General features: G+C 42.9%; 1 protein-coding gene across 1 annotated transcript in view; it reads left to right on the top strand.

Moving 5' to 3' along the window:
- The window catches only part of MRPS9 (mitochondrial ribosomal protein S9), a 67,239-nt gene extending 53,246 nt beyond the window's left edge, over positions 1-13,993 (top strand). Inside the window, exons 8-11 of the mRNA XM_008543324.2 lie at positions 301-469; positions 1,420-1,528; positions 5,621-5,790; positions 12,569-13,993. Of these exons, the coding sequence (XP_008541546.1) occupies positions 301-469; positions 1,420-1,528; positions 5,621-5,790; positions 12,569-12,660 (540 nt within the window). The 3' untranslated portion in view covers positions 12,661-13,993. The remainder of the gene's footprint in view (positions 1-300; positions 470-1,419; positions 1,529-5,620; positions 5,791-12,568) is intronic.
- The last annotated feature ends 8,884 nt before the right edge of the window (positions 13,994-22,877 follow it).

Genomic DNA, 22,877 nt, shown 5'->3' with positions numbered 1-22,877 from the left:
AAATATTGTTTGAAAATGAATTTAAATCTCAATTTCATGTAATCATAATATAGAGAAATTGATTTGTCTTTGAATGATAAATCTCTTTGTTTCTGGAAAGAAAAGACTGAACACTGAATACGCACAGGGAAAGTGCTGCATCTGCATGCTGTTTTAAAAGCAGCGTGAAGGTGCACAAGTGTCATCCTGTCAAAATTCATCAAGAAAAGCAACATTGGAAAGATCAAGTATATAAAAATAGAAAAAATTTAGCAAATGCAATTACACTTGCATCTTCTAATGAATTTTTATTGTCTGCAGTATGCGCAGTTCATTCGGCTGCTAGAAAGGTTATTGACATTGCAACGTGGTGGTGCTGAAGAAGAATTTGTGCAGAGGTTTCGTAGGAGTGTAACTATTCAATCAAAAAAACAGCTGATTGAACCTGTGCAGTATGACGAGCAAGGAATGGCCTTCAGCAGAAGCGAAGGTAATGACGTTCCGTGGAGAGCAAATAAATTTAGTGAAGATTGAAAAACTACAATTATTTTTGTTTACTGTTGCTCCCTGATAGTCATTTGATTTGATTTGTTTAATGTTTGCTACTCCTACATTGGATTTCCTAATTTTTAAGATTCTGTTGAAGTTTTTGAAAAGTGAACCTTATAACATCTCAAGAAAATATGTGGACACATACCTACGTGATCATATTAACGCTTTTTATTTTCACATTTTTATATTAAATCTTTATTTTGACATTTTCAACAGGTTTCGGAAACAATGAAATATTTATAATAAAATTTTTTTATATAAAATGGAAATGCTCAGTGAATCTGCATGTCAGATGCTAAAACTATGAAATGTGAAAACTTTAGGTCCTCACTCACATCTTCTTTGTAGGTCTACAGACATCTGATGTGGTGTAACTTAAGAATTGATTTACTAAATGATAATCTACAACTCTTCAAAATTTAACATCATTCCTTTCTCATTTTCAGTGTTTTCAAAGAAATATGACCTTTCCTGAGGATTCCTTTCATTTCTATCAGTTATATTTTATCATACTATTCATATATTTTAAAAATTATATGATTGGATATATTCTTATTGAATATGAAAGGATGCTATGTAAATTGGTTGATTTTATTCAAGTAATGTAAATAAATATGGATTACTTTGTTGCTTGTTAAGACTAATTTAAAATCATTGTAGTTTTCCTAAAATGGAATTGAAGAATAAAATTACCTCCTGGTAAGCTTTATGACATCGATTATGGTGTCGTTTACCCCTTTCATTTTTGTTCCACTTGTAGTTGTTACAGACCTTTCCTATAGACAGTGTGCTATATTGTTATTCTGGGGAAAAGATGGGATGCAGTTTCACCTGTCTCAGAGCATTGGTTGTTAGGAATTTTACTAATAGAAACTTTCTGTTTTAAAGGTAGAAGGAAGAGCGCAGAGGCAGAAGCAGTTGTGTACGCTCACGGCAGCGGGAGGGTCAGCGTGAACGGCACCGACTACCTGCTCTACTTCCCTGTGACCCAGGACAGGTTGGGTTTTGCTTTGGCTGTTTGTTTTTAAAGAAAATATACTTTATGATACATTATGATCAATTAAGACTTGTGATTTTCTGAATGGTTATTTCTCTTTACCAATAGAATTTATCAAACTAGCTAGAGGGATGCTATCACTATTTTTTATGTGGTTTTCCAGATTTTTTTTTTTTGGTGGAGGATTTGCCCTGAGCTAACATCTGTTGCCAATCTTCCTCTTTTTGCTTGAGGAAGATTGTCGCTGAGCTAACATCCATGTCAGTATTCCTCTGTCTTGTATGTGGAGCACCTACGCAGCATGAACCCGCAAACCCCAGGCCACCGAAGTGGGGCCTGCGAGTTTAACCACTATGCCCCGGGGCCAGCCCCGAGTAGTTTTCCAGATTTTTAAAAAGCATCTTTAGAATTCCTCATTAATTGAATATTCCTCCTCTTTTCATAAGATCCTTCTGGAATTTGAGTATTTTAGATGTACCTTATGTTCTGAAATGCAGACTATGCCAAAATGTAAGAAAATCAGATTTCCACTTTCTGTTTCCCAAGTTTAGGGTGGGCATGCACAAAACACTGCCACCACACACCCATCTTGGCCCTCACCATCTTAAAGGCTAGGAAAATACTTCATCGCTTTGGACTTTTCCTGTTCAGAGGAGATCAACTATGTATATACTGAACAAGCAAAGAAACCTGACATTTATGCATTAAAATAAGAGCTCATCAGGCGTTGGCTAGTTCCTAGTGCTAAATATGGCAGTTTTATTTTTTGAACTTTGTATCCCATGGAGAAATAGACTTTAATCATAAATGGGTATGACCATTCAAATCTTCTAAATATACTCATCTTAGGTCTCTTTGTGAGTCACTATGTGAAGACCTCTTCTTGGGATGGTGATTGTTTTTCCTGTAGTTACTGTCATTATCCACGGTCACAGAAGTTCTGCATGATTATTCCTCCTTTCCTACTCCTTCTCCTGTCCTCTGAATGTGTAGTGGTATTTAAGATCAAAAGGGGTAAAGCTCTTAGGATCCCAATGCTTATGTCAGGAAAAGAGGACCTTGCTAATGTAGTGTAAGGTTTTGAACAGAACAATTACTTCACGAAATATATGTTTATTTTATTTGTGTGTGTGTGTCAAGAAGTAGTCTACTCTAATTCCATTTAATGGGAATTAAACGAATTCTGCCATCATCCTCACAGGGAAACAGATGGAGGAGGCTCTTATTTCCTTTGTGAAAAGCCAGAGATCCATAACTGCAGCATTGGGGACTGCTAGGAGGAATGGAATTTGACCAATAACCTGTCAACTTGTTTTCAGATACATCTGATGACTTAACACCAAGTCTCAGTTGTGACTTGATCTCACAATTAAATTATGTGCTTAGAACTTACCCCGTTTGAATTCAACAGGCATTTAGTAAGGGTAGGCTGTCTGTGCCCGCTCTTGTCCTGGGTGTTGTGAAGATATCAGAGCTATTTAAGATCCAGTTTCTATCATCAAGAAATTTCCTATCTGACTGGGAAGCCTTGGGCTGGGCTTGGTGGGAGTGGGCACCCAGACTGCCTTGTCATCTTTGTGTAGTTGTAGGGATTTGGGCGGCCATGTTAGCTGTGGACTGGCCTTTCTTCCCGCAGGAGCAGCTCGGGAGGTTAGCGGTGAGGTGACCACTGACCAGTAGGAGGACTACTGAACCAGGAGTCAGGAGATCTTGATTCTAGTTCTGTTTGCTGGCTGTGTGACCTTAGCCAGGTTGCTTAAAGGTCTCTTCCCTAATTGGTAGGAGAGATTTGAACTTGATCTCTAAGATGCTTGCCTGAAAGTCAGTTGAACTGCTTACTCATCATTTCTTTAGGCTGTTTTTATACAAACATAGCAACAGATCATTGGGGATGTTCACTTTGTTGCCTTCCCGGCATCATTGAGAATTTTTATTCATTCTTTCACTTATGCAACAAACATTCATTACTGTGGGCCTGGTACTTGGGAATACAAAGATTAATAACCTCTCTGATTCGGAAAGGCCTTTGCTCTGTCAGTCAACGAGTATAGCAAGTCTTAATTGATGATCTGTACAAAAATAAATACATTCCTCACACAGCACTAGCCGTGTAATAGAGATAAGGTTACACTTTAAGCAATTGTAGAAAAATAAAAGAGAATATGCAACTATACGTGTGCTACATTACATGCTGTAGAATTGGTACCATAGAAGTAGCCTTCAGAGAAGATAGAAATGGGGAACTTGGTTATTTATTTTATTTTATTTTTCAAAAATACTTTGATTATATAACAAAGAACAAAATACATTTGATTCTTTTAACTCGGGATTTCATCTGAGGTCCTTGAGAGATGTATGTGCAATATTTTGATGCCATGTGACCATTTTTGCATGTACTAGTTTGTAGTCCAGGTAATTAAAATCAATAGCTATATAATCATTTTTGATTGTTACACTTTGGGACTTTTTCACCTATTTATAAATTTAGTGTTGTACCTCAGTGTATACCAACTTCCCAACTGTCCAGACTCTTCTTAGTGGTTCTTTCTTACCTTGACGACTCTAGCTCACTTACTCTGATACATCTCAAGTCAGTGTAAGTTTATTTATATCAGCACTTGTTGGGGAATCTTAAAATTTTAGTAATTAAGACAGATAAATGTTTAAGCTCACAAACAAGTGGGTGACCAGAGCTTTTCTTCGTAACATCACGTATGTCACTAACCCACTTAACTCTGGTAACTGTTGATGCAGAGGCCTGTGACACGTGCATGTGACAATCCCATAGATTCTGTCTTGGCCCCTATTTCTTTGCTGGTAAAAGGAAATGGTGGAATTTGATTATCAACTTCTAAATTTTTTTATGATGATAATATTCCTTACAATAGTACTATTTTTATAGTGTTCCTATTTTTGATTTGGTTGCTTTGAAACATTTGTTCAAAAAAGCCATATAGATTTATGTCATTTCATACCACTACTTTTTGTTGTTGTAGGAGTGGTTCATCCCTATTGAAACAATGTTCCTATTGAAACAGTATTGTTACAAATTCCATTTAACCATGCCCTTCAAAGGTCTTGTTCTGTCCATCTATCGCATGTGACTATTTTGCTAGCATAATCCAAGGAGTAACGCTTGAATGTCTTGCCCATACCCCTCTTTCAGTTTCACTGTGTTAGAGTAAGCTCTATTTCGGGTCTAGAAAGCGAGAGTGTCAGACAAAGCAAGGAAATGCAATATAAACCGACTTGTCTAAATAAAAATTCAGAAATATTAAGGCAAAGTAGCAAAATCAAAGTACTTGATAAAGGTAATGATGAATACTGTACCTGGCACATAAACGGTGTTCAACAAATACTTGTTCCGTTGAGCGAGAGGAGGTCCGGGGCCATGTTCTGTCTGTGTTATTTCTCTGGCCCTGAGGTGTCTGCCTGGGACTACATGGGCACTAGCTGACTGTGGAGGGAAGCAGGCATGATGGGTTGTGCAGCGTGTCACCTGGCACCAGGCAAGTAGCAGGACTCTGCAACCTAGAGAACTGTTAATAGGAGTGCGTATTTCAGTGGGGAAAAAAAAGTTGAATGTGGTTTTAGTAACTTTAAAAAGTAAGCATGTCAGGATGAGCATATATATACGTTATACAAATATAGTACACTTTATTTAGTGAATCCAAATGGCATTTAATAATTGCTTGGGAAAGCTTATTAATATTATATGTGATTATTGAATCCAGAGAGGTTAGATTTGGTTGATTAATGGAGCTTCCCAACTTTAAGACTTCTTTACAAGGTTATTTCCAAGCCTCACGAAGTTCTCATGAGATAAAGAAATCAACAGAGAGTATATTGCGATCTCCAAGAAAAAGAGGAATAAACCTTCTCTCAGCAAAGCATTCTAAATATCAGAAATATCAGTGTTCTTCATATAATGGATTGATCAAGAAGTATGAAAAGTGTCATAGTGGATTGATTGGAAAGTATGCACGCTGGCATGCATGGTATGGTTTTTGTGAATGTTCAGAATGTGAGCAGTTTATAAAATCGTGTGTTGTTACAGTAAACTCAACTACGTTTTCTTGTGATGTGCTTTAGAGAACAGTTGATGTTCCCTTTTCACTTCCTTGACCGGCTCGGAAAACACGACGTGGCCTGCACGGTCTCGGGCGGCGGGCGGGCGGCGCAGGCCGGAGCCATACGCCTGGCCGTGGCGAGAGCCTTGTGCACCTTGGTCACCGAGGAAGAGGTCGAGTGGATGAGACAAGGTATGAGTGGAGTCGGGGGGCATGGTTGTTCTCATGCTGTCCCTGAGTGTTTATCTGACTCTTGTTCTGGTTACCTGAAATCAGTGAGAAGACACTTGAACGTGCAGTATGCTGGTTTGCGGGCTCCTCTTTTCATGCTCCAGAACTGTAACAGTATTTTTCAGTTTTGATTTCTACAAAGTGAACTTCACTTAGAAGAAGAAAACGGAAGCACTCCCAACATCAGAAAGTTTATTTTGGCCTTTAAGGCATAGCCTTTTGTTTAGGTTAACAAGTAGTGCTCAGTTATGTTTAACAGATGAATTGGTGGTTTTTGTTTTATCATAGAAAGTTGTAGTTATTTAATGATGAAGCTCTTAAGGTATTTCTTTCCAAAATTATCTGAGATTTCTGTTTTTCCATTGTGAACGTTAGCTCATATTTTACGTTCTCCTACTTACTTTGTCCCTTTCACCCCATTGTGAATACGAGAGGTTGTGCAATGTGAGGAGGAAGATGCGCTCAGGTTGTTCATTAGGGCGCTGCTTTAGCATTCCTAATAAATCAGGGCAGCTCTAGCTAAAGATGACCTTCGCACTCTTTATGAAGGGAAGACAGCGCTGTGGGTGCTGCTAACCAGCTGTGTGGCCTGCACCAGTCAGTCACTACCGCTGGCCCCGCAGCCGCTTTCTGGGCAAGTAAGATGGTCTCTCCGCCCCCTGCCCTCCCACACCAGCCGCTGGGGTCAATGCCACCTCTGGCTTAGGCTCCTCAATTTTTTAAGCCTCTTAAAAATCCATTTGCTTATAAACAATTCACCGTTTTGTGGGATTCATATCTGGTCATTAAAATAATTTGATAGGATCTTACATAACAATTCTACTCGTTTGAGTGACTGTGTATATTGAAAAGTAGTAAAGTATTACTTATAATTTATTTTCATTGCAGTAACATTGGTTTATAATGTTATATAAATTTCAGGTGTACATGATTATATTTCAATTCCCGTGTAGATTGCATCATGTTTGCCACTCAAAGACTAATTACAGTCCGTCACGACACACATATGCATAATCACCCTTTTTGCCCTCCTCCTTTCCCACTTCTCCCTGGTAACTACCAATCCACTCTCTGTCTCTATGTGATTGTTTTTTGTTGTTTGTGTCTTCTACTTACGAATGAGATCATACGGTATTTGACTTTCTCCCTCTGACTTACTTCACTCAGCATAATACCCTCAAGGTCCATCTATGTTGCCACAAATGGCCTGATTTCATTGTTTCTTATGGCTGAGTCATATTCCATTGTGTATATATACCACATCTTCTTTATCCGTTCGTCCCTTGATGGGCACCTAGGTTGCTTCCAAGTCTTGGCTATTGGCAGTAATACTTCAGTGAACATAGGGATGCATGTATCTTTACACATTTGTGTTTTCAAGTTCTTAGAATGAATTGGTAGAATTCACTAGGGAAGCTCTCTGGTCCTGGACTTCTATTTTTGGGGAGGAATTCATTACTGTTTCCATCTCCTTACTGGTTATTGATCTGTTCAAATTCTCTATTTCTTCTTGATTCAGTTTTTGGAAGGTTGTATGATTCTAAGAATTTATCCATTTCTTCTAGATTATCCAGTTTGTTGTCCTATAGCTTTTCATAGTATTCTCTTATAATCTTTTGTATTTCTGAGGTGTCCATTTAACTTATCTTTCATGTCTGATTTTATTTATTTGTACCTTCTCTCTTTTTTTCTTGGTGAGTCTAGCTGAAGGTTTGTCAATTTTGTTTATCTTTTCAAAGAATCAGGTGTTGGTTTCACTGATGTTTTTCTGGGGTTTTTTTGTCTCTTTTATTTTGCTCTGATTTTTATTATTTCCTTCCTTCTACTGATTTTGCGCTTTGTTTGTTCTTCTTTTTCCATTTCCTTTAGGTGCACTGTTAGATTTTTTATTTGAGATTTCTTGTTTGTTGAGGTAGGCCTGTATTGATATAAACTTCTCTCTTAGTACTGCTTTTGCTGTATCCCATAGATGTGGGCATGTTGTATTTTCATTTTCATTTCTTTTCAAGTATTTTTTTATTTCTCCTTTGATTTCTTCATTGATCCAATCATTGTTCAGTAGCATTTTGTTTACTATCCACAAATTTGTGGCTTTTTTGATTTTCTTCCTGTCGTTGATTTCTAGTTTCATACTGTTGTATTATTTCAATCTTCTTAAATTTATCAAGACCTGTTTTATGGCCTAATAGGTGATCAGTCCTGGAGAATGTTCCTTGTGCGTTTGAAAAGAGTGTGTGTTCTGCAGTTTTGGGACGGAATGTTCTGTACGTATCTACTAAGTCCATCTGGTCTAAGTGTCATTTAAGGCCAATCTTTCGTTATTAATCTTCTGTTTGACTGGTCTATCCATTGGTGTAAGTGGAGTGTTAAAGTCCCCCACTGTTATTGTGTTACTATCTATTCACCTTTTATGTTTGTTAATAATTACTTTATGTATTTAGGTGCTCCTATGTTGGGTGCATAGATATTTACAAGCATTGTATCCTCTTGTTGGGTTGTTCCATTTCTCATTATGTAGTGTGCTTCTTTGTCTCTTTTTACAGTTTTGTTTTAAAGTTTATTTTGTCTGATATAAGTATTGCTACCCCCACTTTCTTTTCTTTGCTATTTTCATGGAGTATCTTTTTTTCTATCTCTTCACTTCCAGTTTGTGAGTATCTTTAGGTCTAAAGTGTGTCTTTTGTATGCAGCATATATATAGGTTGTGTTTTTTTATCCAATTGGCCACTCTATGCCTTTTGATTAGAGCATTCAGTCCATTGACATTTAAAGTAGCTATTGAGAAATATGTATTTATTGCCATTTTGTTAGTTTTTTTTCTAGATGTTTCAATAGTTCTTCTCTGTTCCTTTCTTCTTCTCTTGCTCTCTTCCCTTGTTGTTTGATGGCTTTCTTTAGTATTATGTTTGGGGTCCTTTCTCGTAAGTTTTTGTGTATTTATTATAGGTTTCTGGTTTGTGATTACCATGAAGTTCATATATAAAAACCTACATAGCAGTCTATATTAAGTTGATGGTGTCTTTAGTTTGACCTCTTTCTAAAAGCTCTACTCTTTTACTCCCCTCCTCCCACATTTTATGTTTATGATATCATATCTAACCTCTTTGTGTGTGTGTGTGTGTGTATCCGTTACCCTCTTATCATGGAAATAGGTAATTTTAGTACTTTGGTCTTTTCACCTTCATAGTATCTTCATAGGTGGTTGATCTGCTACCTTTACTATATTTTTGCCTTTACCAGTGATTTTATTGCTTTTTTTTTCATACTTTTCGTCTTCCTATTTGTGGTCTTCTCTTTCCCACTTAAATAAGTCCCTTTAGCATTTCTTGTAAGATTGATTTCTTGGTAATAAACTCCTTTAATTTTTACTTGTTTGGGAAACTTCATCTCTTCTTCCATTCTGAATGATAACCTTGCTGGCTAGAGTATTCTTGGCTGTAGGTTTTTTCCTTTCAGCACTTTAAATATATTTTGCCCCTCCCTTCTAGCATGTAAGGTTTCTGCTTAGAAGTCTGCTGATAGCTTTATGGGGTTTCCTTTTTATGTGACTTGTTGCCTTTCTCTTGTGGCTCTTAGGATTCTCTCTTTATCTGTAGTTATTGACATTTTAATTATAATGTGTGTTGGTGCGGGCCTCTTTGGGTTTAAATTGTTTGGTGCTCTCTGTGCTTCCTCTACCTGGATGTCTGTTTCCTTCCTTAGGGAAGTTTTCAGCTTTTATTTCTTCAGATAGATTCTCTGCCCCTTTGTCTCTCTCTTCTACCTCTGGGATACCTGTAATATGACTGTTAGTACACTTGAGGTTGTCCCAGATGTCCCTTACACTGTTCTCGTTCTTTTTCTTTTATCTGTTCAGCTTGGGTGATTTCCTCTAGTCTTTCTTCAAGCTGGCTGATCCATTCTTCTGTTTCATCTATTCTGTTATTGAATCCTTCTAGTGAATTTTACATTTCCAGTATTGTATTCTTCATTTTTGATTGGTTCTTTTTTATATCTTCCAATTCTTTGTTGACATTCTCATTGAGTTCATCCATTCTCCTCCCAAGATCAGTGAGCATCCTTATGACTTTCTGTTTGAACTCTTTGTCAGGTAGATTGTTAATTTCTCCTTTATTTAATTCTTTTTCTGGGGTCTTGTCCTGTTCCCTTACTTGGAATGTATTCCTTTGCCTCCTCATTTTGCCTCTTTCTCTGTGCTGATGTCTGTGTATTAGGTAGGTCAGCTACATCTCCTGATCTTCGAAAGGTAGCCTTATGTAAGAGATGCCTTATGAGGCCCAGCAGTGTGCTTGCCTCTCATCACCAGTTCCAAATGTTCCAGGAGTGTCCCCTGTGTGGACTACATGTGTCCTTCTGTTGTGGCCGGTTTGGTCTTGCTGCAGGTGCCTGAGGAGGCTAAGCTGTCTCCCCAGCTGGTTGGTTGTAATGCTCAGCTGCATGGGGCTGTTATGGGCTCTTCAGTCACTTTATCAGGCATGGGGAGCCCTGGCCATAGTTGGCTGCAAGGTCTAATAGCACATTCCTGTTGCAGTTTTTCTGTTAAGTGAGTAGGCCTCCAGCCTGCAAGGCTGTCGTCAGCTCTTAGGATTGCAGCTGAGTGCGGCTGGCCCCAGGCACAGAAGCACCCAATTGTTTCAGGTTTTGCAAGGTGGGGCCAATCTCTTGTGTGGCTGTTTGAGAAGCACACGACTGCTGCAGCTGACAAGCCCCACCACCCACAGGGCCACTCACACCGTCAACACAGTCCTGCCCTGTGCGCATGCCCCAACCCCCTGAAGTGGACCCAGTGGCCCTACTGCAGAGGCTCCACCAACGCCCCACTCCACCTACTCCTCGTGTGTGCCCTGCCACTCAGAGCAGACACAGTTCTGTCCTGGCTGTGGAGGATCCAGGCACCCAGCCTGTGCAGGCCCAAAAGCCTGAGGGCTTGCTGTTGGTTGGGGCCAGTCCCTAGGGCAGGCTGCCTGCCCTGCTGAGCTGGGTTAAATCAGTGCTCTAGTGGGTGGCACAGACCGTGGGCTTATAGGCCAGGAGAAGAGCTCCAATGGCGTCTGTGTCAGATGCCTATACTAGGTCACAGTAATGGCTGCCACCAATATCTCAGTCCCTGGAGGGATCGCACCTCTCACCAAGATGTCCCAGAGCCTATCAGGTGAGTCTCTTTTCATCAAAGGACCATGCATCTTTCTTTCTGGTGATTTTAGGTTGCTTTCCGAAATAGGTGAATTTGTGTGTGGGCCCTTTAAGAACCAGCTTTTTCCCCTTACGTCGATAGCTTTTCTGGTGGTATTCCCCATTGTTGTTAGTAGCCAGCAAAGCCAGATATTATGACTCTCATCTTGGTTGTGCTGAGTCCAACAGCTGCTTATAGTAGTAACACTCTCCTGCTCGGGATGCCTACCCTCCGGGGAAGGCTGCGTACCTTATGGTTGCTCCCAGCCAGCCATGAAGCACCATGGCTTGCGAATGTGGCTTTTTTTGTCTTCATAAGGAGTTTCTGTCTCTTCCACGTCAGTCAGGACTGTCCATTATTGTGGGGGTTCTTCTTCTCCAGTTTTCAGTTCTCTCTCGGGTCATTGTTCTAAGAGTGGTTGTAAATTTGTTGTGTCCGTGGGAGGAGGTGAGTTCAGAGTCTGCCTACACCGCCATCTTAACACCAGCCTATTACTTATAATTTAAACTAGAATTTAGACAGGTTTTGTCTGCATTTTGTCCAAAATATTGTTTTTTATTCCATACCCTCAAGTGTAAGTAAATACAAAAATTATGGGTATATAATAAGCATTTGAAGTTTGCCTTTGCTGTATAGCCATTAAAAGATCCCTAATAAAATACCTAAGTCTTGTATACAATGCAAAGGAGTGCTAGTGTTGCAAGAGTAAAGAAAAAACAATGAAAAACTGCGGTCTATTTACATGTTTACAAAAGCAGTTTCAGAGCTTTCTCATCACTGGCGTCCTGGCATCTGTGGTCTTTAGTAACATGCTATGGCTCCAGCCACGATGGGGCTGCTCCATTTGGGCTGTGTGCTGAGACTACCCTGGCAAAGCCTAGAAATCATGATTGCTCCTGGTGATTAGGAGATGGAAGCTTCCAGTTTAAGCTGACTTTCTTCTTCTAGATTAAACTGTTTATGCAGAGAATATAACCCTAAAATTAATTTTTTAGGTTCTGAAACAAAATACCAAGGGATAGTATTGTCACACAAATTAGAATGATAAAAGCTTTTTTCCTCAAATATGTTTGATAAGCCATATTTTATGTGCATATATATTAATGAATACTATTAATATATGGTGTCTGTGTACTTCCTCATACTTCACCAGACACTAAGCATCTCTTTTCTACCTCTTGTCTCTATTCTGACTTTCACGACTGTCATAACAAGTAGGCAGAGAAGTTCCATTCCAGTGAATAGTGACTGCCCACACAAGAGCAGCTTTATCTTAAGTTGAGCAGGTTAAAAACCAAAGAGGAATCAGTTTTCATAGGATGAGGAAAGCAAACTCAAATAATGTAGCTGCAGTTGGTCTCAGAAATTGGAAAAATATTCTAAAACAGTGAAAGCAAAGTGCTGTCAGGAGATTTATAGCGGGCTGGTAAGTTAGTACAGGTCTGGTTGCTCTCCTCTAGTTTTTCTCTGACAACGGTACCTATAAATTCATGCAGTTGACCTTTTCTCCTGCTAGGCAACTTGCATGTTCCGTGGTTCATAAAGGCTTCTCTTTTTACGCTGCAGCTGGACTACTTACTGCTGATCTACGTGTCAGAGAACGGAAGAAGCCAGGCCAAGAGGGAGCCCGCAGAAAGTTCACCTGGAAGAAGCGCTAAGTTTTCACAGGGAAGGAAACGCTGCGGGTGTGTGCCTGGCACGTGCAGACGCACGGTAAACATTTGCAGGCCCATGTGAGGGCAACACTATCAGGCATGTGTGTTGTGAGGTGATTTATTTTTAAGTGCTGCTTTGTAAAAGTCACCTTTTAAAAATAATTTTTAAAAATGTTTAGCTTCCGTCTCCTGCTTTATTTTTTAAACTTTTTCAGAAAATAGTTTAGAAGCATAATTCATAGAATCTTGGCATATTAGACCTGAAAGGAACATTCAGCAAAATCTAGTCAAATAACCTTAGTTTGCAGACATGAAGGCCCACCACCTAAAATTAAGTGACCTACCAGAGCTACATTGCTAATTTAATGATGGAACTAGACTGGAACTCTTTCCTCCTGATTCTGTTGTTTTCCCATATGGCAGTTGTTGTAAGGGATTTTTCAAAATCGAGAGATGAGAGTGCTTGTTCAGAAGAATGAAATAAGTTGAGTGTCTTTTTTCTTCTTCTTTTTTTTTTTTTTTTAACTCCCCAATCTGCTAACTTTTTTTTGTTTTGTGAGGAAGATTAACCCTGAGCTAACTACTGTCAATCCTCCTCTTTTTGCTGAGGAAGACTGGCCCTGAGCTAACATCCGTGCCCATCTTCCTCCACTTTATATGTGGGACACCTACCACAGCATGGCTTGTCAAGCGGTGCCATGTCCACACCCCGGCTCTGAACTGGCAAACCCTGGGCCACTGAGAAGCGGAACGTGTGCACTTAACTGCTGCACCACCAGGCTGGCCTCAAGTTGAGTGTCTTTGTCAGGAGCTCAGCCAAGCTGGAGAGGGCTACACTGCCAGGTGTCCAAGAAGCTAATTCAAACAACAAGCCAGTTTCCCCCACACCCAGCCCCTGGCAGCCACCAGTCTACTCTCTGTTTCTATGAGTTCGACTTGTTTGTTTGTTTGTTTAAGATTCTACCTATAAGTGACACCGTGCAGTAATTGCCTTTCTCTGTCTGGCTTATTTCACATAGCATAATGCCCTCCAAGTTGGGGACACACTTTCAGTTATAAGATGAGTGAGTTATGAAGATCTAACATATAGTATGGTGCCTATGGTTGATAATACTGTATCGTATAATTGAAATTTGCTAAAAGGGTACATCTTAAGCATTCTCACCAAAAAAGAACAAAACATAACTATATGAGCAACTATATGAACTTGATGGTGGGAGTCCTTTCGCATTGTTGATGTTTATCAAATCATCACCTAGCACACTTTAAATATATTCCGACTTTGTCAATTATACCTCAATAAAGCTGAAAAAAAAAGCAAGCCGAATGAAAGTAATAGTCAAGTCTGTAATCACTTATTTCGATAGTCTAAGCAAGACACTAAACTGGAGAAAGTGTTCCCCTGCCCAGGAGGCCTCAGCAGAGGAGCCCGAGGGAGCAGACACAGAGGCTTCAGGGTGCAGGTGCCAGGCAGCCAGGCGGGGAAGGCGGAGCGCAGAAGAGCAGGCAGGGCAGAGGCGCCGGGTCCTCCTGCAGCGCGCTCGGACTGCCAGGCGCTGGCTGTCAGCAGCTCGGGGGCGGGAGGGCGGCTTCCCTGTGAGGCCTGCTGGGAGCGCCTGCCTTTGTGAGTGCCTGTGTTTGGGGCTGAAGGATCACACATAGCTTCTGTCCAAGAGCTGGCCTCCTCAGTCACAGCTGCCTGTTACATTGAGGAGTTTGTCATTGGATTCCTGAGGTCTCTTAAACTAAGAAATATACGTTTAACTTTACTGCAATTTTGCTGTGAGTTTTTAAGGGGAACAAGGCAATTGGTAACAGGGGTACTGTAGATATATTTTAATACAGTTGTTTTAATTAAGTAAATATATTACATCAAGAATTAGACCCTCAATTGTCGATTTTCCTTCATTTAGAGAGTTACTTAGTATGGATTTCTGTGTAATTTTCTGTTTTTAAAAAATCTTGGATCAGTTCTGAATGTGTATGTACACATAAAATCCTGTAAAATAACGTGATGATGAAAAAGTGAGAGCATAAGTACCATCCTGGAGTACCCAGGGCACTATTCATCTCAGGAGAAATCGTGGAAAACATGTCCTGTGGCTGTTTTGATGGAGCAGCCCTTCTCTAGTGAAATTGTCTGTGGCAGGTCTTGTGCCTGTGTGTTGGAGCATGCTTTGTTTGTTTTTGAGGAAGATTAGCCCTGAGCTAATATCTGCCGCCAATCCTCCTCTTTTTGCTGAGGAAGACTGGCCCTGAGCTAACATCCATGCCCATCTTCCTCTACTTTATATGTGGGACGCCTGCCACAGCATGGCGTTCCAAGCGGTGCCATGTCCACACCCGGGATCCAAACCAGCGAACCCCGGGCCGCCGAAGCGGAACATGTGCACTTAACCACTGCACCACTGGACCGGCCCCTGGAACATGCTTTTTATCATTTTTAACAAAGGAGAAGGGACAAGTGTCCCATCATGTGGTGTGGGTGTGTTGAGATCTTGTGATGGGCCTGTGGTTCCATCAGCGTGTAGTGAGCACTTGCTGTGCTCTTGCCATATCTAGCAATACAGAGCAGACTAAGTATGTGCCATTAGGTCCTTCCAGTGTCACAGAGGGGACTGACACGCAAGAAGTCTAATAGGCAACCAGTGTGGTTGTGCTAAAGCCAGAAATAGAACTAAAGAGCAGTGGGCCTTGAAGGGTGGTCACATCTGGGCGAAGAGGGGAGTGGAGGAGGAGGGGGCGTGCAGATTCAGGCAGCAGGGAGAAGGACGGGAAGGGCAGTTCAGGGAACGGCATCCTGGCGGCTGGGTGTTGCTGGTGAGGGAAGAGTGCCTGCGGAACCCGGCCGGGAAGGAGGCTGGGGCGGGAGTGTGGAGGGCTGAAGTGTCACGGGGATTCTGCGCTGCTAACGGGAAGCACTGAGTCTTTTTTCTTGGTTTTCTCCTTTGAGAGAATAGCAATGAGGGTTGAGATTAGAACAGTGATTTCAAACATCATTTTAGCAACAGAACTCTCTATTTTAAACGCTAAATAGGATTATAGTACATAACATATCACAATAAAATCTAAGCCTTGTTAATTCCCACCTTCCTGTGAGGCGCCTCTCAGGAGCGCAACCTCTGAACTCGGCAGGTCACTCTGCCCTCTGGGTCTCCATTTCCGCACGTCAGAGTGGGGTCATCATCTGCCCTGCCAGCTCCACCTGCCCTTTTGTGAGGATCAGAGGAGACAGTGTGAAAGCACTGGGCCATCTGCTGTGTCCCACCTGTAGCTCAGGAACTGGGCTGGGGAACACGTTGATCTGAGGCAGCGAAGAGGAGGAGCCCGTAGACCCCAGCTCTGGTCCTTTGTTCAGCTCCAGGCAGACTCCTTTGTAAACAAGCTGAACTGCAGGAGCCAGAGGCCGTCAGCTTCCAGCCCCTGATCCGTGACCCTCTCAGCACCTTTGTTGGAAATACCTACTACGAAGTATTTTCTGAACGCCCACTGTGTGCATAGCATTGGGAAGGGCTTTTTAGAGCTATTTTTTTAGATGGACATTCGACAAGGGTATTGCCTTGAGATAACAGTAAGAGCTAACACTTCTGCAGCTCCTACTGTGTGCCAAATACTGTTCTTAAACACTTTACAAATAAGAACTCATTTATTCCTTGCAGCAACTCTATGAGGGAGACAGAAAAATCGGTGCCCAGAGAGGTTAAGTAACTTGCCCAAAGTCACACAGCTAGTGAGTGGCCAGGCCAAGTTGAAATCTGGGTTGGCGGCTCCAGAGCGTGTGCTCTGAGCCACTATGGAATCCCAGGCAGGACATGCTAGCAGCACATGATACAGTCAGAAGACTTGACAGCAGAGGTGAAATTTCAGGTAAATCCTAATGGATGGGTAAGTATTGATTAATTAGCATTTATACTGTGCTCCATGCCCAACCTAGAGACCTCATCACATTCAGGTAGGGGTGTCATAGCCACACCATCAAGATGGGATCATGATGAGGACGGTGAGTGGGCCATATAACTGGAGGAGAAGGTTCTGGATACGAGAGTCCAGGGATGAAGTCACAGTGAGGTCATTACACCACCGTTTGCCCAGGATGGCCTCAGCTGACATCCGTTATCTCAGTGTCAGTACTGAAGAGTCCCCTTGTCCCCACAGAGTGCCCTGCTTTGAATGGTAAGTTATGTGGTCACTCTGGCTTTAGCAGATCTGTGAAACGTTGAAACACGGCAGAGTTTTATGTGTGTGACATTTTTTCTGGGCTATATAGGTCCATTGCCCTCATAAGATGCCCAAAGGGGTCTGTCCCTATGATATTAAGAACCACTGGCATAAGGAGGGTTTTTTGTTTTTCTAAGGAAACTAAGTGTGCCTTTGTGTGCGGCACTGAATCCAGTGGGTGAAGCGGAGCGGGTGTCGGTAGGATGGTGACAGGGCTGCCCCAGGTGGCAGGTGGGTAATGACCTTCATCTGAAGCTGGGAGGTGGGTGTGTGAGTATCCACTTTACTAGACCTTCCAAATGTACTAGGACATACGGTTTTTATCTTGAACAATTTTATGATAAAAGTAAATAAAAGACCACCCTGAGGCAGTGTGTGGAAGTTTCAGAACACAGTCTCTGTGCTCCTGTGTGACCTCGGGCGGCCTGACCTCCTCACCCCGCGTTGCTCGTCTGTGAAGTGGGGAGAACAGCAGTACATCTCCAGGCGTTACGAGGCTTCAGTACAATCCGCAGGAGCCACGTGACCCATAGGACGTGCTCACTAAATGTAGCTTATGATTCTCATCCAAAACTCCCTCTCTGGCCTCTGCCATTTGGTTAAACAAAGGCACACGGTGATCCGAGTTTGGAAGATGGAAGGATAGGTGGTGATGGTGTAAACAGGTGGCTTCTGGAAAAGGAGTGACACAGTCCTTTGGTACGTTTGTCCTCCTTTGTAGCACGAAGTTCATTGATATGGACGACTCAGAAAAACCAAAAACATAATATATATGGTGGAGTAATTTGATGTGGACCAGGTATTTCCATGTTTGCTAAAATATCTAGGCTAGACTCCATTCAGGAGGCCCCACAGACGTGGTGTGTGCGCAGCCTCTCCCAAAGTTGGTGGGACCGCAGTGGGCAGTGACCACTGAGGGGCTGACGTGTTTATAAGGAACGATCAGCGTGTTGTATTTTACAAATGTGGAAATCTTACCTTTAATAAAAGGGCTGTAACACATTCCCCAAAATTAGCAGGCAAGGAACCATAAAAATCATCATCTCATAAAAATTCTTGCCACCTTTGGTGAACAACTTCGGGGCTACAGAAGTTTTTCTTTTCAAACCTTTGGCTAAAACACACAATAAACTCATTACTAAAAATTGAAAGTAACCTTTGAACACTAAGCTGTAAAAACTACTGAACTTCAATACTGTGAGCAAAATCTTATCAAAGAATTTTTTCTGTCGTTTCACAGAAAATTTGAATTACTACTGAGGTACAAAATGTGAAAAAAATATTTTAAAAGAATTCAAGTCATATCACTGTATTGCTTTTCCTTCAACACAGGCCATTAGCTTTTTAAACTAAGTCAATAAAATTAATGTTATATCAAAAAAAAAGAACCATAGATAGAAGTAAGTACTTCATTAGAGTTACAAGACACTTAAAGGTCATGATTTATGGAGTATAAGCCTGTATTAACCACATGTTCTGATGCTTTGCCGTCTTGGGGTCTTGCCGACTCTGGAGGGACTGCCCCTCCCAGGGTTGGCCAATTCCTAGAGAGTGAACCACATGTCTGCCAGCTGGCTTGATGTGCAAACCAACCAATGCAGAGTCCACACCCGCAGCCACCTCCTTTCTCTTTCACACTCAGGGCCACTATCCATCTGCCCTAATCACCCCAGAACCGGGTCCCAGACAACTAGGGACAGCCCCGATGTCCCAGAGCCCACTGAAATCACTCCAACTAGCCAGTCCTAAGCCTGCTCGCTCTTCCTCACACGTCCCTTCCCTTAGAAACCACAATAAAGTCTCGCTCCCTCTGCTGACCGACTGGTGCTGCCCCATGTGGCCCCGTGTGGCCCTGTGTGGTGTGCTGTGCCCTCTCCTCTGGGGAACGGTATCTCTTCAATGGCAGTCATTTCCTGATCTGTTGTCTCCTGTCACCAGACTTGAATAATAATAAAATGTGCATTTTAAACAAGGCCTCAGCCTTTCAGGCTGTTACTGCAATAGCAGAATAGAGAGGTCATGGTGTAACCTTGCTATGTTAGTGCCTTTTGTTATTTGATTTTTCATTCATCAAACATTTAGTTACCAAGGTTATAAACATCAACCAGACACTCCTTCTAGGGAATTTTTTTTAAAGGAAGGGAGGAGACCCCTTTATTAAAGAGGTAAATTCATGTTGCTTTTCACTAAATTACTGCTACTTAAGCTTTAGCAAAAGTGAGGACCACTCTTGCGTCTTCTATGAAAACTGTTCATGAGAACTCCACATTTATTCTTTTTTCATTTTCCCAGGACTTGATTGTACTTCTCCTAAAAAAGATTGAAACCTCTCCAGGGGAGCCAGCCTCGCAGTGTGAGGTCTTTCTCTCCATGTCAAGAATGAAAGATGCACACTGAACTCCCCATAATTGCATCTAACCTCCCGTGGACCCCCTCCACTGAGGATGCGTGCATCACTTTTGTGGAGCAGACTGCCCCTTCACAGTGTCCCCCACCATTAAGTTGAATTTCACTTTTGTAATTTCAGAACATTGTTTCTTGAAGTGAGGGGAGGAAATGGGGCGGGAGGGGAAGGTACTTTTTCATAGTGGTGTTTAGTAGATGAAGGAAGCTGACTATTGCGTGTCAGTCGTGGTTGTATTAGGTTTTATTAGGACTCTCTTTGTTGCAGGTTGCACAAGCCCAAAACTTGAGCTCTCTTTAAACTGAGAGGGGATTCCTTGGGAAGCCCTCAGGGTGTCTGACCTGCCTGAGGGAAGAGATGGACAGCCGTCCAGCAGGAGGGCAGTGCCTCAGGTCGCAAGGAGGAAATGCTCTCTGCCAGGCAAGAAACACTTCCACCACTTCCCGTGAGCTCCCAAACTTAGGGCTCTCTGCATTTCTCGGGGTTCTTCCAAAGATGCCGGGGAATCGCTCATCAGCCTGTCTGCAGCAGGCTCTACGGAGGGGGGCTCATGTTGGAATTATAGCAGCTTCAGTGAAGCCCAGGGCTGGAGTGGGAGAAGGGACCATTCCTAGAAGATAGGTCCTATTCCCAGAAGGTGGTAGGTTGCGCAGAAGAAAGAACTGTGCACCCCAGCCTTGTCACTGGGCCATCTGAAAGCAGAGGCTGTCACCGCAGGTCTAGAGATTGCGGTCTGAACCCCTTCTCTACCTCACAGTGGCTGGGGCTCCTCACATTGAAGGGTATGGCCTCCACCCACCTTTCCAGGCTTATTGCCCCTCCCTTAGTCCCCCTCTCGCTAGCCATCCCGGATGGCTGACCTCGAACATGCCACCCACTATTGCAGCTCAGCACCTCCGCTCCAGCCAGGCTGCCGCTTCACTACCCCTCTGCCCTGAACATGTCTTTACTTTCCAGTCAGACCCGCCAGGAGACCTGGCCCCACGTCCCCCACCTCTCCTCGATGCGTGCACACAGCGCTCACCCGGAACGTCTGTACAGCACACGTGTCGTACAGTTCTTTATATCTTTTTCCTCCCACCCGACTGTAAGCTCAACAGACAGAGAGGGAGTGTTCTGCTCATCTGTGTGCCCCAGCGCCCTGCACACACAAGGCACAGAAAGGAATAGTTGCCACATAGTTGAAGGACTTCATTACGATTCGTCATATAAATGTTTGGCGATCTGCTTGCTTGTCTGCCGTATGCAGTCTGGATTCTTCTGTCAGTCCATACATATTTACTGATAACTCCTTTGGGTTCAGCAGTAAGAAGCTTACAAAAAGTCAAGTCAGAGTTTTTGTCCTCAAAGCTTAGAGTCTAATTACAGACACACAACAAACACAGAGAAAACAATTAGAAGGCAATTAAGTCCTGCTGGGAAATGTTGACTGAGTGTGATAATGACAGAGAGCGAGGGCATGTCGGGCAGATGCAGGGCCTCACCTGTCAGGTTGGGCCTGGAGCACGGCTTACCCACGGGAGCCTGGCATGCTTCTCTCCCGGGGCGCGGCTGGGAGAGGCCTGGCATGGAGCAGGTGCTCAGGAGCCTACAGCGCTCCGCCTTCGCTGAGCCTCCGCTTCGTTGTCTGAAAAAGGGAGACAGCAGCCCTACTGCGGACTTCTGTGGACATGCAGAACCCAGGTGCGGTACCAAGCAGGTTCTGATGCGGACAGGTCCTTGCTAAACAGATTGTTAACACAGCCAGTGTTGACCAAAAAAGTCAAAACTGCTGCCAGGAGCAAGTGAGCCATGCCTGCAGGTGGCAGTTAGAGGCATGTGATGTCCGTGTTCATAGCCGGCTCATGCTTTCCAACACCTCTCCTGCGGTTCCACTCGGGCCTTTGCTTCCTGGGGAAAGAAGCAGTAGGAGAATGATACTGGACGCTGCACGTGGCCTCCGAGCGGTCGGCCGCAATCGTTTCTACATCCACAACCGTCGTGCTGTAATGAGCTTGTTTGGAACACGTGCTGGGGTTCTCTCCTCCAGGGGTCCTCCTTGATCTTGCTTCTCGTCACCTTGACACCTCACAGGCTGTGACCAGTGGGTTCGTCGGCTGAGGCCTGACACAGGTGTTGGCGGCTTTCTCTATAGACATCTTTGTAAACAAATATTGTCCAAGCTGGAGGCCATCATACACACCGTCAGCGTTTGTTTTCTTTCAAAATGATAGGAATTTTGGGCTGGCCCTGTGGCCGAATGGTTAAGTTTGCGTGCCCCGCTGCAGGCAGCCCAGTGTTTCGTTGGTTTGAATCCTGGGCGCGGACATGGCACTGCTCATCAAACAACACTGAGGCAGCATCCCACATGCCACAACTAGAAGGACCCACAACGAATATACAACTATGCACCCGGGGGCTTTGGGGAGAAAAAGGAAAAAATAATAAATCTTTAAAAAAAAAATGATAGGAATTTAAATTATATATGAATTACAGATGAATTCTACTCATCATTTAAAAGACTTGTTTAAAAAGCACAGTGGATTAATTTTGTCCTTATACATAAGCTTTCTAAACGAGTCCCAGATATCATCTGAAATGTGATAGGGATTTCTAACTGCCTGTGAGGTACCACCATTGAGGTCTTTCCCTGGCCACATCTACCTGCATTCCCTCCCTCCCCTTTCCTCCCACCCAGCCCTCTCCTGCATTTGGGGTCTGAATGGAAGAATGGGTGGTATGTGGGGCCACAGGGCAGCTCACCAGCAATGTCTTGCCCTCGACTCCACAAGATGCTTCTCGGAGACTGCCCGGCTTATTGGTAGAAATCTTTCTGGATCTCAAGGGTTTGGAGGGACAATTTGGAGACGTATAATAAGCCACCTGAAACTCCAAAGCAGATCTTTAAGTTACAAATTGAGCTGTCCCCACAGAGTGGAACCCACTCACGGGTTGCACGAGAATGGGAGCTGAGATGTCCTACGGTGAGGGGAGTGTGACGCGATGCTTGTGAGGTTTGAGGGTTGACAGGTGACAGTCTCTCCGGAGAAAGTGGAGGGATGTTGTTTCTAACACACCTAGTACAAGGCTATTGCTACTCAGTTCATGATAGTACTCACATCCTTCAGAATGCTCTTGATTTGATTAACTTCTGAGCTCAATAAGCAGAGTAACAATAACTTGCTTGTGGCTAGAAATAGAGTAAATCTTTATTTTCTTTAAATTGGAAAAATTAAATTAAAAAATGTACATGTTGAATAATGTATATCATATTCTACACTTTTAATCTAACCAGCGAGATGAGTCCCTAGCCTTAATATGAAGGTGAAGTGCGCCACCAGAAGGGAGCGCAGCCTGCTCACAGCCTGACCTTAGCCAGCGAGGCTGAACCTGCAGGCCTGGGCCTCCAACCTACAGAACTGGGAGGGCGTGAATCCGTGCTGTTTCCAGCCAGTAAGCTTGTGGTAATTTGTTACAGCAGCCAGAGAGAACTAAGACAGGTGTTTATATAGAGAGTATGTCATTGTGGTGCCCGGCAGAGGTCCCAGGAAGACGTTCCAAACACATCATGGAGTCACAGGAGGCAAGGACTTCTGGAAAAGTCCTGCACGTGGAATCC

This window comes from Equus przewalskii, chromosome 14 (genome assembly GCF_037783145.1).
Source record: "Equus przewalskii isolate Varuska chromosome 14, EquPr2, whole genome shotgun sequence".
Classification (NCBI taxonomy): Eukaryota; Metazoa; Chordata; class Mammalia; order Perissodactyla; family Equidae; genus Equus; species Equus przewalskii.
Note: the sequence above shows the minus strand (reverse complement) of the source record. Positions and strands in the feature narration are given on the sequence as shown.